At 22.3% G+C, this 20,719-nt stretch overlaps 5 protein-coding genes across 7 annotated transcripts; 2 read left to right on the top strand and 3 right to left on the bottom strand.

Annotated features, from left to right (window-relative positions):
* Positions 1-766: 766 nt before the first annotated feature.
* On the bottom strand, positions 767-3,442 carry Tssk (Testis-specific serine/threonine kinase). 2 transcript variants are annotated; one of them, XM_011502642.1, is made up of 3 exons: positions 3,257-3,442; positions 1,920-2,093; positions 767-1,476 (listed from the first exon to the last, which is right to left on the bottom strand). In XM_011502642.1, the coding sequence occupies exons 1-3, from the start codon at positions 3,338-3,340 to the stop codon at positions 808-810; spliced, it is 927 nt and encodes a 308-aa protein (XP_011500944.1). In that variant the 5' UTR covers positions 3,341-3,442; the 3' UTR covers positions 767-807. The 2 variants fall into 2 exon arrangements, with proteins under 2 accessions (XP_011500944.1, XP_011500945.1); XM_011502643.1 differs by lacking the exon at positions 1,920-2,093.
* Positions 3,443-3,761: 319 nt separating this feature from the next.
* On the bottom strand, positions 3,762-4,386 carry RpS25 (ribosomal protein S25; the record flags this gene model as incomplete). The annotated part of the gene is made up of 2 exons (XM_011502856.1): positions 3,762-4,069; positions 4,279-4,386. Coding segments are annotated over 2 exons (372 nt in total), but the record flags the coding sequence as incomplete, so codon positions are not given.
* Positions 4,387-6,718: 2,332 nt separating this feature from the next.
* Positions 6,719-8,042, top strand: ZnT86D (solute carrier family 30 member 7). The gene has a single exon (XM_011502641.1). It carries the CDS (start codon positions 6,757-6,759, stop codon positions 7,828-7,830), a length of 1,074 nt encoding a protein of 357 aa, XP_011500943.1. The 5' UTR covers positions 6,719-6,756; the 3' UTR covers positions 7,831-8,042.
* A 3,392-nt stretch (positions 8,043-11,434) lies between these two features.
* On the top strand, positions 11,435-16,655 carry tst (superkiller complex helicase subunit twister). The gene is made up of 11 exons (XM_011502638.1): positions 11,435-11,512; positions 11,589-11,898; positions 11,960-12,608; positions 12,680-12,911; positions 13,133-13,386; positions 13,480-13,750; positions 13,826-14,101; positions 14,430-15,307; positions 15,497-15,864; positions 15,926-16,110; positions 16,196-16,655. Exons 1-11 carry the CDS (start codon positions 11,483-11,485, stop codon positions 16,523-16,525), a joined length of 3,783 nt encoding a protein of 1,260 aa, XP_011500940.1. The 5' UTR covers positions 11,435-11,482; the 3' UTR covers positions 16,526-16,655.
* Sec13 (nuclear pore and COPII coat complex component secretory 13) lies at positions 14,561-18,860 on the bottom strand. Of its 2 annotated transcripts, XR_912957.1 has the most exons (5): positions 18,484-18,860; positions 17,711-18,092; positions 16,652-16,963; positions 16,348-16,469; positions 14,561-14,631 (listed from the first exon to the last, which is right to left on the bottom strand). XR_912957.1 is itself a non-coding variant. In XM_011502639.1 (3 exons), exons 1-3 carry the CDS (start codon positions 18,723-18,725, stop codon positions 16,655-16,657), a joined length of 933 nt encoding a protein of 310 aa, XP_011500941.1. In that variant the 5' UTR covers positions 18,726-18,860; the 3' UTR covers positions 16,551-16,654. The 2 variants fall into 2 exon arrangements, 1 of the variants encoding a protein (XP_011500941.1); XM_011502639.1 differs by lacking the exons at positions 14,561-14,631; positions 16,348-16,469 and having other exon boundaries at positions 16,551-16,963.
* Between the last annotated feature and the right edge of the window lie 1,859 nt (positions 18,861-20,719).

The following is a 20,719-nucleotide window of genomic DNA, read 5'->3' as shown; positions in this document are numbered from 1 at the left end:
TATAAACTTTTATTGTAAATATATAATTTGTTTATTATACTTTATATAATATAATGTAAACTTTTAATATATTAATGATCATATTCATGATTTTATTTTTTTACAATATTGAAATAGAAGTTAGAAAGAATAACATTACTATTCTTTCTATGCTCATAAAGTGCCTAGTAGAGGAATAAGAATAAAAAATTAGAATATATCAATTTTATCCATACAATTTATTTTGAAAGATTTTCGTTATTTAGAAATGTATAAACGAATATAATTTTTAAATGTGTTTAACGTTATTGTCAATTCCTGTATTTTATAATTTGAATAATCTGATGTTCAAATTATTTTCGATAATACAATTGTAGTCATTTTTTATCTATTTATATGTATTGTTAATACATTTTTAGGATGGTGCTCTGTTAAATGATTCAGACTACTAATAAAGTAATAATATCCAATTGTTTAAATTATTTGTTATCATTTTAATATAAACTTTTTATTATGTATAATAAAAAAATGTCTACTTAATTATTATACACATTTAAATATGTGCGATAAATTATATTAATATTATTTATATATAAATATATATAACAAAAAATTATTAATTTAGTCCATAATTGTAGAATAAATTGATATTTGTAATTGCTTTTTGCATATTGTTGTGTACACAAAATTGGAAACATCTATTAAATAAATTTTTTTAATCCTAATATATAATTTGATCGAATATATATTCTGAATATATATAGTAAAAATAATACATAAACTGAATATAAAACCATTATCAACAATTATAAAAATTTAGCATATTTTTTAAGGCAGTACTTGTGTAGGTGGAGTTGAATGTACAAGTCTTTCAGAATTAAAGCTGCTTTTATCTTTTTTGTTACAAATCCATTCATGTGCCAATATTCTATTAACAGTTAATCTCAATGTTATATCTGGTTCAAGTATTTGCTCAACAATATTTTTTGCTAAAGGAGATACAATATCTCGTATATGTGGTTGAAAACACCAGTTTTTATTCATTTGATCTTTCAAAATCTTATTTCTTCGCAGATTAAAAGGCATTACAGCATTTAACATGATATAAAGAATAACACCTAGAGACCAAACATCTGATAATTTTGGATTGTACGGTATACCAGCTACAACTTCTGGTGCAGCATAAGCAGCCGAACCACAATACGTTTGACTGAGCACTCGTTGACCATCGCTGTTTACACAATAACGGGCAAATCCAAAGTCTGCTAATTTAACATGAAATTTTCTTGAAAGAAGAATATTTTCACATTTTAAATCTCGATGAGCTATGTTCATTTTATGAAGATATTGGAGACCAGATGCCATTTGCCAAAACCATAATTTTGATTGTTGTTCTGGAACAGGCCCGGTTCGAAGTATAAAATCCAGAAGGTCACCATTTTCAGCATATCGCATGAAAATAAAGACTCGTGGTCCTCTTTGCAGAATACTATGTACCTATTATCAATAATATTTATCAAAAAATTATATAAATTTCGTTAAGTTAATAAAAAATATAAATTTGCATAATTTTGAACATTTAATAGTAATTATTAATAGCTTCGTGAATAGCTGAAGGAACTTAATAAAATGTAACTGTTAAAAAATTAAAATTAAAAATTCAACTAAATTTATATGTATAGATTATATAGTTAGTTCACTTTTTAATTTCTTCGTAATTATATAAATTTTACTAAAACGGTTGTATATATTTTTTATAATCTTGTGTTATAATATTAAGTCATAATTACAAATAAACTTAAAGCATAAAAATTACTTAATTATAATCTTTAGTTTTTAATAATTATTTTAAATTTAATTAAAACGGAACATAATTTTTATATTATACTTATATTATATCACACCACAGAATTTAATGTTAAAAATGAAAATAAACGTACTTGAATAATGTGAGGATTTTCTATTTTTGTCAGGATTTCTAGTTCCCGTGGAAAAAATGTATTGAGAAAATCATTTGGTGCCTTTTTTTTATCAAAAATCTTACAGGCTAATCTCACTTTCTTTGAATTGGTACCATCAATAAATTCAGATAAATGAACTATAGCATGTGTTCCCTATTTTTATATAATTGATTAAAAATAGTAATAAAAATATGCAATGAATAATGATTATTTTACTAAATACACTGCTCAACCTTTAGATTATATTTATAAATATAAAAATTAATCGAAATACATCAACACCTAATTTTTACTTTTCGCTTACTGAATGTATATTTCAAATTTATAAATATATTATCATTTATTTTACCTTAAATAATTAATAAATAACTATTTAAAACACTTTATTTTTGTTTTGTTTAAAATTATAATGCAGTGATAGAAATGTATTGGAATTCATTAAAATATAGATTAGAAATACGAATTCAATGTTGCAAATAAATTAAATTGTTATAAAAACATAAAATTTTTAATTATCTATAATTAAAAACATTTAAAATATATATAATAAATTTAAATGTTTATATATTCTGGTTTTTTTACAGTTTATATACAATTATAAAAATAAATCTCTTTTCAGGTACAATTTGAAAAAATCAGACCTGAGATTAGTTTTACTATTTATATTTTTTATTTTGGTGAAAATAAATGCTTAATATTATGATAGAGTTGGTGTTAGTTAATCATAAATTGAAGAATATAATGTTAACAATCTACAATAGAAATTATATTATTTTCTTTTAATCAACAGACTGTTTCATGAATTAATAGAGTAATAATGTACATATGCGTTAAAATTTAATATTTCAAATAAAATAATTTTGTTAATTATTAAGAAAACTTTGAAAATAAATACTAGAAGTGCAATAATCTTTTAAAAACAATTATCTTAATATTTTTATAAAATTGTTACTCATATTAGTATTAATGAAAATGAAATTTGAACCCCTTAGTTTTCTTTGCAGATACTCATATATTTTAAACATATATTTATTAATGATTATTTTAAACTTAATTTCTTATTCTTTAATTTTTAAAAATCTTAGAATTTTATTATATTAAAATATTACATATTAGGTTATATTTTTCAGCCTTGCTTTTATATAGAAAAAATGCATTATTATGGAAATTACTTATAGTTTTGCAAATATAAATGTAATTTTTCATTATTCTTTATTTTATGAACAATCAAGCTTAACCGTCAACTTCTCCAATCCAGATTTTGTAGGAACCAAGGTATTAATCATATGACGTACTAATTACTGTAACTAAATAACCTGTCCAATTTTTTTGCCAATAATATATCCCCGTTGTTTGAGAGCATGCATTTCGGAGTTTCGAGGAATTAGTTGAGAGGCCATATTAGCAATGATTATTCATCGATATCAAATTTTAGTTGAAGTAACTTCTTTAACCTCTTGCTTCTTCTTTATAATTTATACTCTATTATACAAACACTTGAAAAATATAAACATTTCAGACCATATTATTGATACATTTGATTAATTTGTACAAAAATTTAGTTCAGGCTGTAATTTTAGCCTTCACAAAATGATTACAAAAAATGAACAGAAATTGTCCATCAAATTTTAATTAAAACTGTCATTTTGTAAACAAATGAACCATGTTATCAATTAATTAAAAAATATATTAATCATTTTATATTTAAGAACTTAAAAACCTGAAAAAACATTTTCTAACTTACATAATGAAATTATAATTTTTAATAATATTAGAATTTAACAAAATTAAAAAAAGTAGGAAAATATTTTAATATAATATGTTTAAATAATTTTTATTATTAAATCAATATACAAGGACCAATTTTAAGTAGCAGGATCATCACCCTTTGTAGTTCGGGTATAAATAAGTTGTGCATGATGTTGAACTACTTGTTTTATCAATCCTTTTTGTTGTAGTTCTATCAATGCCCGTCTTGCCAAAGATCCACGAATTTTTAATCTTTCGCTAACAATTGAAGGTGTAATTAATTTGTAAGCAGGTACTTCTTTCAATAATTTATCATATGTTCCTTTATCAAATAATACTTGATTATTTAACTTATCACGAACTTTTCCTTTAGACCACTTCTGTAATTTAAAATAATTTTATATAATATTACAATAATATCTATAATTTAATATAAGAATTAAAAATATTATCAGTCTCATTAAATCAGCTTTAACACTTCATCAAGTTCAAGAAAATAAGATTTCATCATTTAATAAATATTTCTAAGAATAATTAATAAAATTTGTCATTAAAAGAGTAAATTAATAAAAATTATAATTTAATAAACCTTCTTTTTAGCCTTGCCACCAGATCCACCCTCTTTTTTTTTTTGAGTTTTTTGTGGTTGTTTCGAAGAACCCTTTGTGTCTTTTTTCGGAGGCTGTGAAATATCAAAAATTTAATTAATAATTTTTCAATTAATTTCATAAATACTTTCCGATGTTTAACTAGGAATTTTGTAGGTAATATTTAGAAATAGATTAATAAATCTTTATAGTAAAAATTTAATTATGTAAAAATAACGTTAAAAAATCAACTTCAATCTAAATAAAAATAGAATTGAAGCTTATAACGATATGAAGATAATTAACCATGTGCTCATATCAAATAAATTAAAGTGGTCAATGTTTCTTAAAATATTTGGTAAATATATTTAATAACTATAATTATTTAAATGAAAGTTATTAATCAATATTTTATAATACATACATATATAAAATTACACAAAAAAATTTTTGTTTTAATTTAATTTATATTCTCTATCTTTACTCACCATGATGGAATCGTACTTGGAAAGAACTAGGAAATAGTTATTACACCATTTTTAATTTCAAAATTTCCGGATATAACTGTAGTCAAAACTATTGTTTTCTTTTAAATTATTATATCGAAGACGATTTTGTTACTGTTATTTATCTAAATAATATTTTAATTGATAAAGAATGAATTATTTTACTAATATTTAATATCTTATAATGAGCTTGGCTCTATTATGATTTTATTAAAAATTATATATATTCAAATATGGTGACTTTATTACATATTTTTTCTGTTCTCAAATAATATATTTGATAAAAAATGTAAATTATTGGTATATTTGAACTGATATTGAATTTTAATGGACTTATCTCAGAAATTGTATCATTTCAACTAAAATTAATGTGAACTACTGTAAAAAAAATATATTTTCTTACATATATAAAGAACATTACCGACTACACTTTATAAAGGAAAACAAAAAAAATACTTCTTTTTAGGATATTGTAAGATACACTTATTTAAATTAGTCCTTAATCTTTAGGCATTTACAATTAAACTAGATAAATATCAAGTCTTGTTCATAAAAATTAATTGTATTGATTAAGATACACTTTATCGTAAGAATCTCATAAATTATAATTTTAATTACAAAAATATTTAAAAATGAACGAAGTTCATGATTTTATTAAATTACTTTCAATTTAATTTTTTAAAAATCAATTCATTCTACATTAAAATTGATTCCTTAAATAAATGAATAGATGTATATATTAAATATATGATTTATAAAAGTTTAAAAATTTAATACTTGAAACATTAAAAATAAAATGTTTATATTATGAATTATTCTTATATTTTATATCGTAATTTTAATGATTCATTTTTCTAATAGAAACTTATTTTGTTCTTTTTTCTTATTTGATAAATAATAATTATTTTTATAAAAAGATTTCTTAATTAATGTCATTTAATACATTAGAAATTAGCAATATAATATATCAGTATCAATAAATATAAAAAATTTTCTTAAAATAAATTCAATCAATTTAAATAAAATACAAATTATTTACATATAATTAATAGTTTTTTTAAATTTATGCGCTTATAATTTTCAATTACATTTTTAATTGTACAGGTATTTAAAAATGTAAGTTATATTAGAATAATTGATATGTTTATTAATATTATTTCTTGGTACAAGTAATTATTTTGATAAAAATAATTAATTCAAGGTTATTCTTGAATGATTTAGTAATAACAAGTTGAATTTCTAATAAAAATATTATGTAAAAATATATGCCACATGGCAAAGCATAGAATTTGTGCAATATGGCGTGCTCTTGGATTTTTTAGCCAACGGGTGCAATAATAATTTTTGTTAATAATTTGTAGTATATATTCATCCATAGTTACGTATTTTACTATTATAGTAAATAATTATTATAGTATTGTTTATTTACTTTCGGTAAGTATTTAATTAATAGATCAACATCGCTTAACATTGTAAATGATTGCCGACGTGTTATTTCCTTTAATATTATTTTGTATCATTGCATTTGTGTTTATATATATATATATATATATGCATGGGTGAATTGTTTCGATAAAGGTGTGTTTAGATATGCATAAAGCTATATACATATGGTTTTATTAATTTTTCTTTTATGCACTTTGTATTTAAAATATTAATTATTTTATATATAAAAATATTTTTATTTTTAAGCTTGTTTATATCTTTATTTGAACTTAAAATTATTAATTCAATTATAAAACAAGCATGTTGGAATAAGGTAGTCAACTTTTTATGATTTAAAGATTTTATTTTACAAAATTAGACCAAATTAAATTGTTAAATAAAATATTCCATATAACTTTATTATTACTAATGAATTATTAATATTTAAGTAAAATTTTTAATTAAGTTTCTATTGAATATTTTATTATAATATATATTTTGTTTTCTGCAGGAACCTTTTGTAAATGATTTGACATTGCTACAATAAACATGCTTCCTTTGGCACATAAGGACTCATCAAGTGTAATTTGTAAAATAAAAGAAAAAATTCTTGGATGGAAACGACTGATTTGGTCTGATAAAACTATTAGAAATTTATTTCTTTTTCTCGTTTTAAACTTTACTTTTGCATTTGTTGAACTTATGTATGGAATTTGGACCAACAGTTTAGGATTAATATCCGATAGTTTTCACATGTTTTTCGACTGTACTGGTTTAATTGCTGGCTTAGCAGCTTCAGTAATTACAAAGTGGCGAGCTAATGAACAATATTCTTATGGATATGTACGAGCAGAAGTACTTGCTGGTATGGTTAATGGATTGTTTTTAGTATTTATTGCATTTTTTATAATGTCAGAAGCTGTAGAAAGAGCTATCGAACCTCCAGAAGTTAAACATGAAAGACTATTTTTAATTTCTGTGTTAGGACTTATAGTGAACTTAATAGGAATTTATGCTTTTAACCATGGTCATGGAGGAGACTGTGGATTTAGCCATAATCATAATTATGGAAGTGGTCATGTACATTCACATTCCCATGGAAATCATATTCATTCACACAATCACGATCATTCTCATAAACATGTTATTGAAGTTGACCACTCTCATGGAGGTTCTGGAAATTCACAAATAATGAAGGGTGTTTTTCTACATATATTAGCAGATACTCTTGGCTCAGTTGGAGTAATTATTTCTGCTGTATTAATGCAAATGTTCGGCTGGATGATATCTGATCCAATTTGTTCAATGTTTATTGCAGTTTTAATATTTTTAAGTGTTTTACCTCTTTTGAAAGAATCTATGATTATTCTTATGCAAAGGCAGCCTGGAGCATTAGATCACATTTTGCCTCAATGTTACAATAAAGTTACCCAGTTAGCTGGTGTATATAGTGTTCAAGATCCACATTTTTGGACTTTATGTACTGACATTTATGTAGGTTGTATGAAATTAGAAGTAGCGAGAACAGTTGATCCTAAATATGTCATTGCACATACACAAATGATATTTCAAGCAGCTGGAATCAGGCAGTTAACTATTCAATTGGATTACTCATCTTCGTGATTATAGTCAAACAATGTGTTATTTGAGTACTGTTTTTTTTTAACAGTTCATGTTAGAATATGAAAATAGTAAAGAACAATAAACATTAATTATTCTATTAAAGAATAACAAATTTTGTTGAAGTTTATAAGGATAAACAAGTTATGCAGACAGAATGTAATGCATTAAAATATAAATTTATGTCAATTGAAGTCTATTTTAAATATTAGTTAATATATTGTATTAATTTAATATTTATTCATTTCTTGGTTAATTCAAAATAAAATAAATATTTGTTTTAAAATTATATAATTCCAATATAATTACAGTCTGCATTTAGATAACAGCATTATTGTAAATAGATATAACACTATCTAAGCCATATTTTATGTTTTATATATTAGAAAGTAAAACAAACACTGTAGAGTTTAAGTTTAAGGAGTGAATAATTCATATGGATAACATTTAGATTATCTTTAGAAGTAACAAAAATTTATTATGTACAAAAAGCATTTTAATTCATATGTATTCTTTACAAATTTTTATAATAACCCTTCCAACTTTTAAAATTAAAAATATTATGAAACTAAAATTTTGTATAAAATAGATTCAAAATTATTGAATTTTTTCAATTTTTTAAATATTTATTGAAACAACTTAAACAATTTAAAAAGAATACTATTTTTAATAAGATTACATCCAACATCAACTGTAGGTTCACTTGTTAATAAAATTTCATGTAATTAAAATTTATGTTTTTTAATGTAATTGAATATATTTTTCTAATTTTACCATTGTTTAGAATTTTTATATTAAGTTTATAAAATCTTTTAAATATATACGTTAAAAATAAATTTTTGTTCCTGTATACTATGATAAATAAATTATTTATTTAGAATAATAAAAATTCTTAAATTAGATTCATACATTTAAACCAATAAGAAGGTTGAAAATAAATTTATATAATGAAGTATTTAAAATTTATATATTAACTATATTTTATGTAAAAAAAACTAAATCAATAATCCTTGCATACCTTTTACAATTTATTAAATGTAATTTAATATGGTTTGATGATTTCTTGTATTATTTAGCATATGTAGAAATTAAATTTTTTTATAATTCATTATATAAAAGCAATACATTTTAATCATTGTTGAAAAATGAATCCAAACTTGTTAAAAATTCTTACCTATATATTTTTTAAACATTCAATTTTTCTCAATTTTGCTATTAAAATATATCAATCTAAGTACTAATTCGTTTTTAAGTTTATTTAATTAATAATATTTATGTACAAAAGATTAATGTTTATTGTAAAAAATATTTATATATTTTTAGAAACTTATGTACAAAGAAACATTCATTTAAAAATAGTATTTTTTTATTAACAAATATTTTTGTTAATAATTAAATTTTATCTGTAAATATTCTGATATTATTTCATTTCTTATTATGTGTAGTTTACTGTGCAAAATATTAAAATAAAATAATGTTTTATTTGACTGAATTATTAAGTCTAAAAGAATAAAAGTTTATAAATTTGTTAAGGATTTGGTTGTTAGGACACATAAAATAAAAGGTTAGCATATATTAATAACAGATGATTGTACTTTATTATAAATGTTTTATAAATTGACTTCAGCAAATTACTTACCTTAATTATTTAGAAACTTTATTAAATCATAAATTTATTAATTTATTGTTTAAAATGAAATTAATTTTTAAATTTAATTAATGAATGATATTATCACTAGTACTTTTTTGTTTCCTAGGTATGCCTACTCAACAAGTATAAATAATCTAGTTATTATTACACAAGTTTACTTATTTTACAATTAAACATACCAATATTTAAAATTTTTTTGGTTATTAATTACAATAATATTTGTGCGTTATCAAAAGAAGCAAGTTATATGTGTTAATCTGATTATTTAATTTGAATAGTGAAAGCACTATTAACAAACACGTAAATAAGCATTGATACCACCTTCTGCATTTAATATACAATATACTAGAAAAATTGTAACTTTTTTTCTTTTCACGTTTATCTACGCCTGATCTTTCTCTTTCTTAATTAATTGAACACTATTTACCAATATATATATATATATATACATTGGTAAATATGAAAATATGAAATATGAATATGGTAAATATGAAAAAAAAAAAAAAGAAAATATGACCACCGTCATACATAGGTGATTTTGTTTATCCTAATTGCTTACTCATTGTCAGTGTAGATACTATTTTTGTTATATTTTCTTACAGAAAATTAAATATGTTGTGTAAATGTGTAAACTTAATTCTTTTTTAAAATTTTTTAATTTTACTAAATTATAAAAATCTAAGCAATAAAATTCTATTTTATTGATAAAGCGACTTTACTTTAAAGTTGTGTATTTTATGGGAATATATTAGTAATATATTAAATTAATATATTATTAATTATTTAAACTCTTATATTAATCCTTTACCACGTGTATATCATTATATTTAAAAATATTTATGCATATCGAGATTTTTATAATATTTATACATATTTATACATATTTAAACATATTTATAACATGTTTATTATTGCAAAATAGAGGTATATATAAATTGATAATTTTAATAAAAACAATTTAAAAAATCAAAATAATTTTAAAAAAATTTGTATTATTTTATAGTTTTTAATAATAAAAAAAATTTTTGCAGAAAAAGAAATATAAATAACACTATAATAGCATTAAATTTTGAAATAATAAAAGTTGAAGATAAATATATATATTTAATAAATTTTACATATAAAACAAATTTTTATCTACAAATCGATTTATGCATTACATAATAAATTCTAAATTTACCAATATACCCATTTATTTTTATAACGATAGTTTTATTTTTTTAAGGCATAATAATTTAATTTAATTATTTAAAAAATATGACGAAAAGAAATTTCGTGCTGAAGCATAAATGAATATTGAACAGGAAAGCATTGTTATAGTTGTTTTTTAATGAATGTAAAACTAATATTAACTTTATTTATTATTTTACTTTGTAATTAAATATCGAGTATTATTAATAATTATTCATCCTTTCTTTTAAGTTTTAAGTTTCTTTTAACTTTTAACACTTTTCAAGATTAAGAATGCTGCAATTAGATTGTATTTAAGTGTGTAATGAAATCACATAGTTTTTACAATTATAAAAATTTTAATTTAAAAAATAATATGTATTTTTATTTGTTATACAGAAGCAATTTATTATATTATTTATTATTCAAAGTATCGTAAACTTTAAAAAATTGTTAACAATAAAATGTTTTGAATGTGTTTTAAAAAGTAAGAGTTAACATTAAAAGAATTATAAAGTTGCTAATATACAAATAGAACAAGGTATATAAAGATTAATAAAAACCAAAATGTTCATGTTTTATTATTTGTACAAATAAGAACATTGAATTATTGAACGCAAGAATTCTTGAATATTTGCCTCTCTTGTACAAGTTTTATTCCAAGTTCATTCGCTTGTAGTACTGAGAACTATAGCCAAACATGTAAGTGCCGGGAAAGAAATATGTACTAACTATATTTATAATGTTTGCTACCCGAATTAAGGATTGATTAAGTAGTGCTAGTTATTATATTATGTTGTGCATGACAATATAATTGAAAAGTATTATAGAATAATGAATGATTCTAATAGTGATTATTTAGAAGTATATACAAATCGTTTTCTCCTAACATTAAAATATGTATAACAAATAATTTAATTTTTATATTACATATTTGTAGATGCCATTTGGGCCTCCTCCAATTTTACCAGATATCAAAACAGAATTAGAAGAATATATAGTGTATCCAGAAAAATTACCCATTCATCAACTTAACAAAGTACAACAATATTGGGATAGAGAACCTGATATATTAACACTTTTAAAAACTGATGTATCTCCTGTTGGGTCAGATGTTAAATATGAAAGAGATCCTATTACTTGTCTAATTGGAAATGTTCAAGAAGTTTGTATTCAACATATAGGAAAAACTGTACGAAACTCAATGTCAATGTCTAGAGCACCTGGCCCAGTTACTGAAGATGTCAAAGGTATATTTGAATTATTATAAATTGAAAATATAAAGAATATTAATATATTCATATATTTTAGGAAATACTAGTAATTTTTTATTTTGGCCTGGTGGATTTGATAAATTAAAACATAGTGATATAATCCAAAATATCAAAGTTGATTTTGAAAACAATTTAAAAACAGTGGCAAAAGGATTTAGATCTGGAATTCAATTTATGTCAGATAATTGTACACCAAAAAGTGTATATAATTCAAATAAAGAAATGAACAATGAGGCAACATATAAACAAGATAATATTAATCTTAGATCTGTTATAGTCGAAGAAAGTCATACTCTGGCTTTTTGGTCTACTGAAAATAAAAATAAAGAAAACATAGAAAATTTAAATAATAGCAAGTGTGCTGATTTTAATATACCAAATATAGATGAATTTATTGAACCTTTTGATGAAAGTAAAATTCCTATTCTAAATATATCAGAAATTCCAAAAAAAAATATGAAAACAGAATGGGCTGAGCAAATAGATGTAATGGTTCCAATGCTAGATTTTCATAAAAAAATTCCAGATGCTGTTAAGTTATTTCCTTATGAACTTGATAATTTTCAAAAACAAGCTATTCTTAAACTCGAAGAACAATGTAATGTATTTGTTGCTGCTCATACGTCAGCTGGTAAAACAACAATTGCTGAATATGCTATTGCTATGAGCCAAAAACATATGACAAGGTATACTAAAAAAGTATAATGTGAGGTATGAACTTAAAAATTTATTGCATAAATTAATATATAATTTTTAGAACTATTTACACATCTCCTATCAAAGCACTTTCAAATCAGAAGTTTCGAGAGTTTAAAGAAAAGTTCAATAATGTTGGTCTTATCACAGGAGATGTACAAATTAATTCAACTGCAATGTGTCTTATAATGACTACAGAAATTTTGCAGTCAATGTTATATTGTGCTGCTGAAGTTATTAGAGATGTTGAGTATGTTGTATTTGATGAAGTACATTATATAAATAATGAAGATGTAAGTAATTATTAAATATAATAGCAAATGTACATTTTTTAAATATAAATATAAAATTTCGTGTATTACTCTTAAATTTTAAAATATATAATTATAGTTATCAAATTAATTTATAAATTATTAATGCTTATACTTAAAAATTTATGTTAATTAAAAAGAATATAATTAAATAGTTTAATTATGAAAATAAATGTAAACATTTTTATTTTATAATTATATAGCGTGGTCATGTATGGGAAGAAGTAATTATTCTTTTGCCGCCTACCATAACTATTGTAATGTTGTCAGCAACGGTTCCAAATCCACTTGAATTTGCCCATTGGGTTGGACAAATTAAAAAGGAAAAAATGTTTGTAATAAGTACTTCTAAAAGACCTGTACCTTTGCAACATTATCTTTACACAGGTTATGATAAAAAAACAAAAGATCAAATTTTTCTTTTCATTGATAAAAATGGCACACTCCGAAAAAATAGGTAAAATTTTAATTTTAAAATAGAAAAAATTCTAATAAAATTTTATTTGTAATTCAATTATAAAATTAAAAACTAATAGATGAATTTTTTAAGTATTAAGGAGGCTGAAGAAGCTCGAAAAGAGTCCTTAGAAAAGCAATTAAAAATTCAACAAATCAAATATCAACATACAAAACATAAACCGTCATTAGTAATGAAACTTCCGACAACTATATGGAAAAATGCAAGTGTTGAAGAAACAATGAATGCTGTGACAGTAGCAAAAGAAGATGAAGAAATACTGGAAGATAGAATTAAACTTAATATGATAACTACTAAAGAAAAAAGAATGTGGTTAGCTTTATTAGATCATCTTCAGAGTGTGGTAAAAATATTAATTAATATAATTTTAATTATTTCATGCTGAAAATATTTTTTTAAATCCATTATTTTATTACAGAAAAAGCTACCAGTAGTCATTTTTATTTTGTCTAGAAACAGGTGTGATAAAACCGCAAATGCTTTCACAGAAAGTTTACTAACTCATGTAGAACAAGAAAATGTAAAAGAATTTTTTAAAAAATCAATTAGAAATTTGAAAGGGACGGATTCTCAGTTACCACAAGTTTTAAAAATGCAAAAATTATTATGTTTAGGCATTGGTGTTCATCACAGTGGAATTCTACCAATTTTAAAAGAAATAGTAGAAATGCTTTTCCAAAAAGGCATTGTTAAAGTAATATATTATAAAAATAGTTTAATATTTAAATTAAATGTTTATAAATTTTTGTATAAATTAATATAATATAATAATTAGTATTGTTGATAAATAAACTTCAAATATTAGCTAATTACAGAGATTTATAAAATTAAAGTAAATGCCTTTTTAACTAAACTTTAACTTTTTTTGTACGAACTATAAAATAAAAAAAAAATATAAATTTGTATTAAATATTAAGATTTGATAGTGTTACTTTAAATATTTAAATATATTTTTAAAATATTAATAAAATATTTATTTTATTTCTGATACAATAATAACAATTATTTTACATGATTTTAAGGTGTTATTTGCTACCGAAACATTTGCTATGGGAGTAAATATGCCAACGAAAACGGTTGTTTTTGATTCAACTGATAAATATGATGGTATTTGTACTCGAAATTTACTTCCCACTGAGTACATTCAAATGGCTGGTCGAGCAGGTCGTCGAGGTCATGATGAGACTGGAACTGTTATTATTCTTTGCAAGAAAAATGTACCAACTGAAAAGGACTTGAAGTATATGGCTCTTGGTGCACCACAAAATCTGGTCTCCAAATTCAAGGTTACTTATTTAATGGTTTTACATTTAAAACGACTTAGTGAAGCTATTTCAGTAGATGAAATGATGCGTAGATCTTTTAAAGAAATGAAAACTATGTCAGATGAAAATAAAAATAAACACGAATTAGAAAAAATAATAAATCTTATTAAGCAAACTTCAGTACCAATCAAGCATGAAAAAGATTTAGAAATATTTTATGACTCAGTGAGAGAATATCTTGAGTTGTGGAAAGATTTAAGGCCACACATGTTAGAGGCAAAAAAAGCTACAAAAGCATTAGTTGAGGGTAGAATATTATTGATTTCTTATCAACATCATTGTAATAAATTAGGTATATTCTTAGGTTTTCAAAATAAAACGAAAATATTGTATAAAATATTTGTATTAACAAGTATCAGTGAAGAAGAAACAGCAAAGCTTAATATTAAGTCAGATACTTGGTATGATATTTTGAATACAATTAAAAAAAAATTCTACAAGCCAAAAGAAAATTTAATTCATGAAATTTTACTTATACCTGCATCTTCAATTATAGAAGTAACTAATAAAGTTATCGATATTAATTGTCGGTTCATTTGTGCTGATTGGGAAAAACGGCAAATACCTAGATTTAAGTAAGTAAATTAGAAAATTTATTCTATATAAAAAAAAAAAATTATTCTCTAATTCTTTAGAGTGATAATTTCTGTTACAAAAATTATTTTACTGTTTATAAAATTATACATAAAAATGTAATTGTTTATAAATTTCTTATACATTTTAATAAAATTATTATCGTACATTAAATTAATAACTTTTCTTAGAGATGCGCTACCTAGTCCATCTTGTGAATCAGCAATGAATGAATTAATTAAAATAACTCTAGAAGTACATAAAAATCCATCTATAATATTACCATATATCGAATTAAAACGATCTGACTTTTATTTACAACAAAAAGATAAATTGTTACAGGATAAAGGAAATGAACTTTTAATTATTAAAGATAAAATAGAAAATACACCTAACTTTGAAGATAAGTTTGATAAAGTGTTCAAGCAGAAAGAATTAGAACAAAAAAAACAAGAACTATTAAGCAAACTCAGTGTTAAAAATTTTGAAAATTATTTAGAATATGAAAGTAGAGTTAAGGTTCTCAAAGAATTAAATTATATTGATAATGAAGATCAAGGTAAACCACTAAATAAATAAGTGTTATTTAATAAAATCATATAACAAATTAAATTTTACAGTAACATTAAAAGGACGAGTCGCACTTGAAATGGGAACTTATGAAATCTTCTTAACAGAGTTAGTACTGGATAATGTTTTGACAAATTGGCAACCAGAAGAAATTGCTGCAATATTATCTTCTTTAGTTTGTCAATATCGAAAGAATGAAGAAGAAAAGGATGAAGAAATCCCTAAATTAAATGAAGTATGTTATATAAATTAAATAATAAATTAGTTTAATGAAAAGTTTAATAATTAAAAATATGTATATAATATAAATTCTCTTGTAGTTGAAAAAAGAAGTAATGAAAGTTTACAATCGATTAGTGAATACAGAAAAAAAGTATTTATTAGAACCAAGACCACCACCAAGTTTTCATTTAATACGAGTGGTTTATGAGTGGGCTTGTAATAAGCCATTTGCTAAAATAATGGAACTTACAAATGTTCAAGAAGGTATCATTGTAAGATGTATTCAACAATTGAATGAAACATTACAATATGTTAAAAATGCTGCTATCATCATTGGGCATCCTGCTCTTAAAACGAAAATGGAGGAAGCATCTACAAAGATTAAAAGAGATATTGTTTTTACAGCTTCATTGTATACACAAGATTAAGTAAAAGAATGCAAAACAAAAAATATTTTTTTAATAATGTTCATAAACTTATATTGCATCAAATTAAGTATCTAACATATGGATTTATAAAATAGTTCTTTTCATTTAAACTTCGTATAAAAATACTTTTTAAAGTGTACGTTGATCTGCATTGTTAATATTCCCTTGTCCCTTGTTAAGTTCAGATATACAAATCCACTGCCCTTCAGAATTTTCTCGCCATAAGGAAACTTTATTATCTCCACCACTGATAGCTAGAATTCCACCAGTGAGAGACCAACTAACATTCCATACAACATCGTCAAAAACGTTCAAAATATTTGGTGTCCAACTAACATAATCAGTTGATGTCCAAACAATAACACGTCGATCTTGGGAACAAGATGCAAGCACTGCCCTTGGTGGACCAACTGCTGGAGCCCATGCGATATCTCTTACCTACAAAATATTATAATAAAGTTATGAAATATATGGATATATATTTTATTTTATGTATGTTTATTAACATCTAAATTTTATAATAAATATGGATCGACAATATTTTCATTAAAAGGTTTCAAATTTAAGTATATTAGAAATTATTTTTTGAAAAAAATATATAGATATATAAATGAAAAAATATTGTACGAAAGATGGTAATTTATAAATCTGTTTTGTATGTTATATGTATTTACTCACTTATGTAGTTTTAGTAAAAATGAACATTAAATATAAATCATCTTAATATTTTAAATAGTGGGTAAAGTCAATTATTAAAATTAATTTAGTGGTTCAAATAATTTATAGAAATAGAATAACAATTAGTACAAACATTTATCCTTCATTATTTATTACTTCATAGTTCAAATTTTTTATAATATTACAAAATTTAGGATCTTATTTATTGATCACTTTATGAAGAAAATTGACAGTAGAAAATTCCTGAATCTATCTATCCAAAAAAACCATTAAAATATTATAATGAACAAAATAGAGATTTAGTTTTACAATAATATTGAAATTTGTATTCATTATATCTATTTATGTTCTACAGCATTGTAACTTTATTGAAATAATGGTTGCACATATGAAGTATAATATTAAATATTTATTAACCATTTTAAATTGAAATTAATGCAAAAATTCTTATAATTGCTACATTATAAATATAACTGTGAGTCGCCAAAAATATTAAATAGATTTTACCCAATCACTGTGGGCCTCTAATTTCGTTTCTTCAATCCATCTGTCACCCTCTTCTTTCCATATTTTGATTAAATTATCACAGCCAGCAGTAGCCAATCTTTTAATAGGTGTTCTTTGTTGTGAATTACAGTCAAAAATTGGTTCTACTACAGGACACCAAGAAACTGAATTGCAACCAATAGTATGACCATTTGAGATCTTTTGTGTTTCCCAATTATCTCCATTATTTATTATAAAAGAAATGGAACCATCAGAACTACCGCATGCAAGGACAAGACCAAAGTCATGAGGTGCCCATGCTGTAGAATTGACTGATGAATCATGACATGTATGTTCATAAATTTTTGTCCATTCATTGAGTTCTTTCCATATTATAACTTTTCTAAAATTTAGTAGTATTAAAAATGAAAAAAATAAAATTATGGATTATGGTTATAAAATTATATTTCTTCAAATGCTTATTTTCCTAATAAATTGATTATTTAATTATTTAAAAAAGAAATGAAAAATATAGTTACATATAAAAAAAATTCATTTAAGGCAAATTATATTTGCAACTGTAAAGCAATGTATTAATAAATAATAGAAACATATTACTTATTAATAAAATACAATTTAGTAGCAATAAATAATAAAACTTATAATTTAAATAAAAAATAATACATACCAAAAAATTTAATGAAATTAAAATAAAAGTTTTAATTTAATTGCACATGTAATTTCATTATAGATATTAAATTTTTAAAAAATTTTAAGTGAACCTCAATACTTGCCTATCATAACTGCAAGATGCAAGTACATTACCAAATTTTGGATGAGCCCAAGCAACTTGCCAAACAGGGCCAATGTGTCCTTTCAACTCAGCTACTAAACTTTGAGAGCCATTTTTTAAATCGAAAATTTTAACTGAATTATCGCTGGAACACGTAGCTAACCTTAAGCCATAATAATCCATTTCCGCATCATGAATCATATCCTCATGACCGGTATCTACCGTATTTAGAACAGAAACCATTTTTTATAATTTCTAATTACAAATTAATACTAAAAAATATTCTTTTCTAAATTATAAAATTTTTACTATCAATACTATGTTATCATTCAACTAACCACTTTTTGGGTTATGTTCACTGTATTTTGTTAATCATGGAGTATAATATAGACTTTATATGTTAATACAACTGACAATCCAATATGTAAAATAAAAAATTTAAAAATATTTATAAAAAAAAATTGGTTTCTATATCAGATTTAATCGATTTCAAATTTAAAATATTAAATTAATATTTTTCTTTTATATATATCCAATTTGTTGTCGTTTTTAAAAGTATTAAATATTAAACATGTCAATTGAAATGTATTTATTCATTATCTTTTTTTTTTAATTATTATATTACATTTAGAAAATGAAATATTTAAAATTTTATATACACTTTTATAAGAATAAATTAAAAAAATAAATAAATTTAAAAAGCAAGGAAAATATTAATAAAAAAATATAATAAAATAGGGCTACGAACAGATACATTTAGTTTCATTGGTGAAATGATGAGCGTCGAAAATTCGCATATGCACAAGAAATTGAATTTATTAGTCCCATAAAACCTTTAAGGATTGACTATAATAAATTCAATTGAATAAATACCATCTTTAATATAATTTGTAATTATTTTATTTAAAGGCTTAATTTTTTTCTATTGAGGACATTAAAATATCCAGAAGAAAGGAGAAAGACAAATATTGCTGGCTATATAAGCTCAACTTTGAGCTTAATTGGTACACTACACATCTAAAAATAAGAAAAATGTAGCATTTCCTATTTATATATGCAAATTATTGTGATAATTTGTTGTTGATCGAATATGATATGTTATAAATTTATATATTTCAAGATTTTTTCATAAAAATTATAAAGTACAAAACTGAATATAGATCGATTTGGATATAAATTGCTCAAGCTTTCCTTCAATCTTGAAATATTGTTTTATATATAGGTTTATTATAGTTTTAAGTATAGGTTTTGTTATTCACATTCAAGTTGGACTTTGGGTTATGATGGATTCCAATTTTGTATTATAAAGAAAATACAGTCAAATTCTGTATATTGAGGGTACCGCTGTAAAAAAAATTGTAAAATTATTTACAGCAGTGATGGACATATGAAGAGTAACAATAATATTTAATTCAGTTAGCTATTGATAGATGAGAAGCTTCTTATAAAAATTCAATTAAAAAAATATTTCTATATTGAATAAAATAATAAACTACAATATAATATTAATGATTTTCATACTATTATTATATAATTAACCACACATGAACATTGTTTGTTAAAAATGAATAAAATATTAAATATTTCTATACATTTTTTATACATATTTTTATAAAATTTTGTAGTATATTAAAAAATGTACGTCTTAATTAATGAGAGAAAAGATTCTGCAGAAGTATTACATATTTTGTAGATAAAAAACAGCTCATGAAATAATAATTTATTTTATAATTTATATATTTTATATTTATTCTATCCTACAAATTTAAATACATTAAAATCTTTGAAGATATTAAATTTTAATAAAATATTTTATTAAAATACCAAATATCTATTCATTATTTCTGTTTTACTTAAACATTCATGAATGTAAAGATTATGTTATATAACAGGGTACCCTTTTTAAAATATAAATTTTTATTTAATAATTAAAAATATATACATAGTTAAATTTGTCTAAAATTTAATATTTTTTTTTTACAAATATTGTATTATATTATATGCATAATCTATATAAAAAAGAGATAATTATTCAAATACTAAGTTGTATTTTATTGAAAATTTTTAAAAGGCATTCTTTTCTGTAATTTTTCATGTTTCAATGTCAATCGAAATGAATGTTACTCGTTATGTTTATCATAACTTTTATTTAAATTTTTTTAAAATAAATATCTAAAAAAATAAAAGAAATCACACAAAATTTAATAAAAAAATTGTAAGTTGGTTTTAAAATATTC

The sequence above is a fragment of the Ceratosolen solmsi genome, unplaced genomic scaffold, assembly GCF_000503995.2.
Source record: "Ceratosolen solmsi marchali unplaced genomic scaffold, CerSol_1.0 scaffold15, whole genome shotgun sequence".
Taxonomy (NCBI): Eukaryota; Metazoa; Arthropoda; class Insecta; order Hymenoptera; family Agaonidae; genus Ceratosolen; species Ceratosolen solmsi.
The sequence above is the reverse complement of the archived record's forward strand: the minus strand, read 5'-3'. Positions and strand labels throughout refer to the sequence as shown.

Coding starts and splice junctions, on each gene's coding strand:
- Tssk (XM_011502642.1), bottom strand. CDS start 3,340: ATGGCCTCTCAACTAATTCCTCGAAACTCCGAAATGCATGCTCTCAAA. Junction 2,094..3,256: donor TTGGCAAAAAAATTGGACAG/GTTATTTAGTTA, acceptor ATATAAAAATAG/GGAACACATGCTATAGTTCA. Junction 1,477..1,919: donor AAAATCCTCACATTATTCAA/GTACGTTTATTT, acceptor TATTGATAATAG/GTACATAGTATTCTGCAAAG.
- ZnT86D (XM_011502641.1), top strand. CDS start 6,757: ATGCTTCCTTTGGCACATAAGGACTCATCAAGTGTAATTTGTAAAATA.
- tst (XM_011502638.1), top strand. CDS start 11,483: ATGAATGATTCTAATAGTGATTATTTAGAA. Junction 12,912..13,132: donor ATTATATAAATAATGAAGAT/GTAAGTAATTAT, acceptor ATAATTATATAG/CGTGGTCATGTATGGGAAGA. Junction 15,308..15,496: donor CGGCAAATACCTAGATTTAA/GTAAGTAAATTA, acceptor AACTTTTCTTAG/AGATGCGCTACCTAGTCCAT.
- Sec13 (XM_011502639.1), bottom strand. CDS start 18,725: ATGGTTTCTGTTCTAAATACGGTAGATACCGGTCATGAGGATATGATT. Junction 18,093..18,483: donor GCATCTTGCAGTTATGATAG/GCAAGTATTGAG, acceptor ACTAAATTTTAG/AAAAGTTATAATATGGAAAG. Junction 16,964..17,710: donor TAGAGGCCCACAGTGATTGG/GTAAAATCTATT, acceptor AATATTTTGTAG/GTAAGAGATATCGCATGGGC.